The sequence below is a fragment of the Ictidomys tridecemlineatus genome, chromosome 4 (genome assembly GCF_052094955.1).
Source record: "Ictidomys tridecemlineatus isolate mIctTri1 chromosome 4, mIctTri1.hap1, whole genome shotgun sequence".
NCBI classification, from domain to species: Eukaryota; Metazoa; Chordata; class Mammalia; order Rodentia; family Sciuridae; genus Ictidomys; species Ictidomys tridecemlineatus.
The window spans coordinates 13,633,124-13,640,260 of record NC_135480.1 but is presented as its reverse complement, the minus strand read 5'-3'; the positions used below and the strand labels follow the sequence as shown (position 1 = coordinate 13,640,260).

Below are 7,137 nucleotides of genomic sequence, written 5' to 3'. Positions count from 1 at the left end.
CAAATATGGCAAGGAAGGTGAGCCAAAATGGAGGCAGTCTGCTTCCAGCGCCGGGGTGTTGAGTGGTGTGGGGGGAACCAGGCGATGGCATTGTGCTTAGGGTAGATAGTAGCTGAGTGACCTGTGTCAGAGCAAAGCAACATTGGAGTTCTGCAGTGATGCTGATAGATGATCCTGCTAAGGCGCTAGCAAGCCCTGCGTTGGCTACAACCTCCAGAGTTGGGTGACGGGAGCTGGGAGTCCTGCTCCAATGCTGGGGCCTGGAACCCCACGCAGGCACAGCGGTGGTGATTTCTGCGCAAGAACAGCTGTACAGTGGTCCTCTATCACTCTCAGAGATGCAGTGTTCCCACTGTGTGAGACCCTGGTCACAGATGGACACAGAAGGCTGCCTTCCTCTGGCCTGCCATCTTGGGTTTCCTCAAAAGAGCATATTTTTAAACAAAATTGACTGTAAGTCAAAAACTTTTAGAAGAGAAAAAAAAATCTTTTCATTTAAGAACCAATTAATGAGAAGACTGTTTTTTAAAAAAAATATGTTAATCAAACAATAGAAACTCAAAATATATGAAGCAATTGTTGCCAAAACTGAAGGGAGAAATAGTTCTATTATAATAGACGAAGACTTCAATACCTCATTTCCAATACTGAGTAAAATGGCTGGAGAGAAGATCAATAAGAGGGAGATGATGTGAATACCATAATCCAGCAAGTCTTTTTAAAAAATTTTTCTTTTTTTTTAAATTTGTTCTAACAGACATACAAGTTTTCAATTGCATACAAAATATATACCAGAACAAATCATATATTACACAAAAAAAAGCTTAATAAATTTAAAAAGATTGAAATCATGTGTAATATATTCACCAACCAAAATGCAATTGAAGTAGAAATTGATAGCAAGGACATTTGAACATTCACATACATATAAGAACACACTGCAATCAACGGGTAGATACAGGTGAAAAGAAGTTATGATATAGTTTGAACCAAATGAAAACAACATACCATATTTTTGTAGCAAGAAAAGCACTGTGTTTAGGGAATTTCAAACTGTACTTGTGCATATTAAAAATAATCAGAGTGATCTCCAGGGAATTCTAATTTTAAGACTTAAGGAATAATATATTAGAAAGTGAAAACTTAACACTGAATGTAGCACAAGGAAAAATTAAAGATGAGACTGCATTAAAAAAAGAATATATAATTAGAATGAAGAAAATCAACAAAACCAAAATTGAGTCTGTGGGAATTTAACCCTCAAAGAAAAAATGTTTTTAGACTAACTATATATTAAAACCAAAAAAAAGCCCAGCACAGTGGGGCACACCTATAATCCCAGATACTCAGAAAACATAAACAGGAGGATCACAAGTTTGATGCAAGCCTGGGAAATTTAGCATGACCTTGTTACAAAATAAAATGGAAAAGGAAATAAAGAACTTGAAATATAGCTCTTGTAGCACAGCACTTGCCTAGCATAAGCAAGGTCCCGAGTTCAATCTTCGGTTTCTCAGCAGGAGATGAGAGAGGGGTGTAGAGGGGACTCCAATTACTGGAATCATAAATGTATGTGATGATATAGCTGCTCAGCTTACGGAAATAAGAATGATGGAAACAGCATAATATCAATTCCTGCACACCAACATATTGGATATCATTGATAAAATACAAATTCCTAGAGAGACAGGTGCAACCAAATTTGACTTCCAGGGAAGAGAAAATCTTAATATGCCTATGCCAAGTATACAAATTGAATTAATAGTCAGGCGCAGTGGGTCATGCCTGCCATCCCAGCAGCCTGGGAGGCTGAAACATAAGGATCATGAGTTCAAAGCCAGCATCAGCAAAAGGGAGACACTAAAGCAACTCAGTGAGACCTTCTCTAAATAAAATACGAAGTAGGGATGGGGATTTGACTCAATGATTGAGTGTCCCTGAGTTCAATCCTCAGTACCCCCATTCCAAAAAAAAAAAGAAAGAAATTGAATTAATAATAATAATCTCCCAACAACGAGAAGTCCAGTAACAGATGGGTTCACTTTTGATCTGACCCAAACTCCCATATGATAGTAATGCATGATTATGACAGAGAAGAAACCTGGTGAGGGTTTGAATAGTTTCCTGTGGCTGCCGTAACAAATCACTGCAAACTTGGAGGCTTACAACAACATCTATCACATATCTGGAAATGAGGAATCTGAAATCATTTCCCATTGAGACAGTCTGTCAGTGGAATGTTCTAGGGGACACTTCATTTCTTGCTTCTTCCATTCTCTGATGACGGCAAGCATTCTATTTCATTTGGAAACTTTAAGTCAGTGTTGCTTCTCAGGTCACATTGCCTGCTCCTTTCGTCTCTGCAGTTAAATTTTTCTGATTTCCTTTACAAAGTTACCATGGAATTGGCTTTGAGGCACCCAAGGATAATCCTGATGATCTCTCTCTCTTGAGTCCTTTGTCTCATTGTACCCATGTGTGATTAGATAAAATAGCATACCCACTGGGCCACATTGTTAACACTGAAAGGTTTCAAGAATTAGCATGTGAATCTTTTTTGACCAATTTTGGGCTTGACAGAATGTGATATGTCGATCGCAGTTTGCACTATGTTTGAATGTTTTCCATAAATTTCGAATAGTTCTAAAATTAAATAATCATTAAACAATAATTAGGAGTGATTCTCTGTGCTCCATTTGTAATACAATGTGTCAAAATGATTCTACTGTCACATATAACTAATTAGAACAAATTTTAAAAAAAAAAGAAGGGAAAAAAACAAGAAATGGCTCTCGGAGAAGAAATAACACTACAAATTCCAAAGTGAATATTTGTGTTATGCCAATGTGCTCCAAAGTACCACATGGCCATGTTAGCACATTCTGTCAAACAAGCCATCTATTGTATCGCAATGACAAATTACACAGGCAGACATGTTCCAGTGCTTAGTTTAAAGAATATTGAGCTCTCTGAGGCTCAGAATTAGAAGTGAAATAAAGCAAGTGCTTACTGAAATTTTGGCTACATCTTCTGTTTGCTACGCCAAATATTGTCATATTATTTTCCACATGGACATTTAGACATGTTTCAGTTAATTGTACATTGGTGCACATGAAATAATTTTAAAAATATGACCAGGTATGTAACCTTTAAATAATTTTATCATTAACATGTGATTCATATTTCCTGAGTAGGACTACTTTGATGTGTTTCTTGTCATTTAACAGCACATCAGTTCTAAGCAAAAATTATGAGATGATTTGAAATAATTCGCTCCATGGTGGAATTTTCAAAAAATCCTGTTGTCTTAAAGTGAGGAATGAAAACATTGACTGAGAATGTTTGTTTTAAGTGTTTCAAGAAAGCAGAAAATTATTTGTGCCTCTGGAAATGCAGTGAACATTTATCTAAGCTTATCTTTTGCAATACTCACTATTATCATCTATATTTCAAAGGTCAACTGTGGTGCAATTACACTCAAAGCTCAATTATTTTTTATTTATTTAACAAATGTGTATTCCAATTTACTGTAGAACACACTTATTCGGGTACAGGTGATCGTGTTGTGTGCAATACAGATAAAGGCAATGCTAACACAGAGTTCACATTCTGGCTGGAGATTATAAAACCCAAGAAAGTAAATATATACCAGGTGAGGTTGATAAGGACTAAAGAATGACTTAGGTTGAGGGGACAGTTTATTTGGTGAGCAGATGGTGACTCCTTTATGAAGGTGGTCAGGGAAGCGCTCTATGACAAGGGAACATTACTTCAAAGACCTGAATGGAATGAGAGCATTCCATCCAAGGAACAGAAAGTGCAAAGACCCTGAGGCTTGAACATGCTGGAAACTGAAATAGCAAGGAATTCATTTGAAATGAAGAGGGTTGATTTACCATGGGAGTGACAAGAGAGGCTATAATTCAACTAAGGTCAAAAAAGAATGAACAGCATTAATAATTCCAAAGAATTTGTAAAATGTACAGTATTAGTTCCAATAATTTTTAAATAATCTGAAAAATGGTACCAATATATGAATACATTTAAATGATTGTATTGTTTCTGCATTTGTCAGGTCCTCTGGCATTTATTGCCTCAAGAGTTACAGCATAAACATATTTGATGTATACAGTGACACAAACAAAAATATTAATTCAAGTGAGATGGCAGATTCATGTATTGCTTGTTAAAATGTTCAAAGAAAGGGCACATACTTTTAAAATTAAATATTTATTTATTCTGATTTTTTATACACGATGGCAGAATGCAATTCATTCATATTACACACATAGAGCACAATTTTTCAAGTCACTGATTGTACACAAAGTATTTTCACACTATTCGTGTCTTCATACATGTACTTAGGGTAATGATGTCCATCGCATTCCACCATCATTCCTATCCACTTGCCCCCTTCCTTCCCCTCCTTTCCCTTTGCCCTATCTAAAGTTCCTCCATTCCCCCCATGCTCCACCTCCCCCATCACTATTATGAGTCAGCTTCCTCATATCAAAGAAAACATCTGGCCTTTGGTTTTTTGGATTGGCTTACTTCACTTAGCATTATATTCTCCATCTCCATCCATCTACCTGCAAATGCCATGATTTTATTCTCTTTTAATTCTGCGTAATGTTCATTGTGTGTATATATATACACCAACGTTTCCCTATCCATTCATCTACTGAAGGGCGTCTGGGTTGATTCCACAGTTTACTATTGTGAATTGTGCTACTATAAACATTGATATGGCTGTGAGGACACATACTTTTATATAATAATACATCATGTTTTTTCAACTTAGGACTCTTAGAATAATAGTTGGAAAAGAAATTTTAAAAATTTAGTGCTACTTTTGTATATATTCTAGGCAAATGCTGTACTGCTGAGCTACATCTCCAGCCCATACATTTATATGATAATGTACAAATTAAATATCGATATGAAGTTATGGTTGTCAAACACTAGTCTACTAGTCAGGGTTCTCTGGGATTCAGGTGATTATAGAAGCTGAGAAGTTCGATGCTCTGCTATCTGCAAACCAAACAAGGAAGGGTGGTAGAGAAATTCAGTCTGAGTTCAAAGGCATGAGACAGGAGGGGTGAGGCTTGGCCACTGTAAGTCTTGGAGGCTAAAGATCTGAAAGTCAGTAGCTCTGATGTTCAAGCATGAGAGAAGGCAAATGTTCCAATTTAAAAAAAAAAAGAAGACAGAATTAGAGAAAGAGAGAAATTCACCTTTATCCACATATTTCTTCTACTCAACCAAGCCTTCAATTGATTGGTTGATAGATACCCACATTGATGAAGAAGATGTTCTTTTAAGTCTACTGCTTCAAATAGTAGTCTCTTTGGAAATATCATCAAGGTCACACAGAAAAAAAAAAACTTTAAACTATCTGAGTGAATGTTAGTCCAGTCAAATTGACCACCACAAATACCCACATTACATTTAATTCCAACAGGTTTAGTCTGCTCATGTATATGAGTCCTCATAGGCCACCTGCATGCACTTTTATTCAGAGGCTTATTTATGCACTTGTTTTATATGTATGCATTGATACATGCTAGAAAAAATTGCACAGAAGAAAATTAAATAATAAATATAATCAGGATTTTGACAAGCAGAACACAAAATATCATAGACATTCTCATTAAGGTATTACAATTCTGAATGCAAGGTTTCTTTTTTTTCCCCCTAGACAACGGGCTTATGCAAGATAAGGTATCACTTCCATAACTTCACTGTGGGTCTTAAAATGTGACACTAACAGAGAGAAGTTCTGAGAGGACTGAATACTGTTATACATATTTCAAAATGGTTAATTCTGAAACCTAAAGCCTACTTTTTCTCTGAAAAATCTTTGAGAATGCACTCTTGACCTCCTTGTTCCTCAGGCTGTAGACCACAGGGTTCAACATGGGGATGACCATGGTGTAGAACACAGAGGCGATCTTGTCCGTGTCCATGGAGTGACTGGAGCTGGGCTGTAAGTACATGAAGATAACAGTCCCATAGAAAATGGAGACAGCAGTGAAGTGGGAGGCACAGGTGGACATAGCCTTCCTATGTCCTGCACCTGAGTGCATCTTTAGGATGGTGATGAATATGAACATGTAGGATATTAAGATAACTAGGAGAGCAAAAAAGATATTGAAGCTGGCAACGTAAATAAGAACCAGATCATTCACATATCTGTTAGAACAAGAAAGAATCATGAGTGCTGGCATATCACAGAAAAAATGGTGGACCACATTGGACTTACAGAAAGAGAGAATGAACGTGTTCCCAGTGTAGACTGAGGCACTCAAAAATCCACAGACATAGCAGCCTATGATCAGACTTGCACACACACGTGTTGTCATGGTGGTGGTGTAGTGGAGGGGCTTACACACTGCTGCATAGCGATCATAGGCCATTGAGGCCAGGAGGCAGTTTTCCACAGTAGCAAAGCCTGTTACAAAGAACATCTGAGCAGCACAAGCATTGTAGGAGAAGACCTTGTCTCCAGGAAAGAGCCCAGCCATGACCTTGGGAGTGACAGCTGAAGAGTAGCAAAAGTCCACCAGAGACAGGTTACCCAGGAAAAAGTACATGGGAGTGTGGAGACGGGAGTCCAGGAGAATCAACAGGATCATCCCCAGGTTCCCAGCCAGAGTGATGGTGTAGATGAGGAGGAAGGTCACAAAGAGGGGAAGCTGCAGGCTTGGGTCATTGGTCAGTCCCAGCAGGATGAACTGGGTCACTTCTGTCCTGTTCTCCATCAATGTTACCTAAGAATTTCTAAATGTTCTGTAATCATGAGAAGAAAGGAACAGAGCGATAAAGAAACTGAATTGAATAAGAAAGTATTGAGTGCAAAATGTATTGTTCTATTGTAGCAGCAACTTGTACCCTAACATTCTCCAGAAATAGCATGGGCTTAAAAACCAAACTCGGTGTTTTTCATCATATAGAGAAAATAATATTTTGAATCTGGGGACTCATAGGTAATTAAACTCCCTATTTGGAAATTTTATCCATTTGTTAACTGATATGTAAACAATTTAATAACTTTATAAAAAATTAATTTTCCTGGATGAATTTATGGGCCAATCCATTTCTCCTAAGCTCAATAAAAGCTGATTCTTCTGTATTTCC

The 7,137-nt window shown here is 37.3% G+C and overlaps 1 protein-coding gene across 1 annotated transcript; it reads right to left on the bottom strand.

Moving 5' to 3' along the window:
- Window positions 1-5,667: 5,667 nt before the first annotated feature.
- On the bottom strand, window positions 5,668-6,764 carry LOC106145080 (olfactory receptor 5B3). Its single transcript, XM_021730641.3, has one exon. It carries the CDS (start codon window positions 6,759-6,761, stop codon window positions 5,832-5,834), a length of 930 nt encoding a protein of 309 aa, XP_021586316.2. The 5' UTR covers window positions 6,762-6,764; the 3' UTR covers window positions 5,668-5,831.
- Window positions 6,765-7,137: the final 373 nt, after the last annotated feature.

Excerpts from the sequence above, each read along its gene's own strand:
- LOC106145080 (XM_021730641.3), bottom strand. The coding sequence starts at position 6,761 with ATGGAGAACAGGACAGAAGTGACCCAGTTCATCCTGCTGGGACTGACC.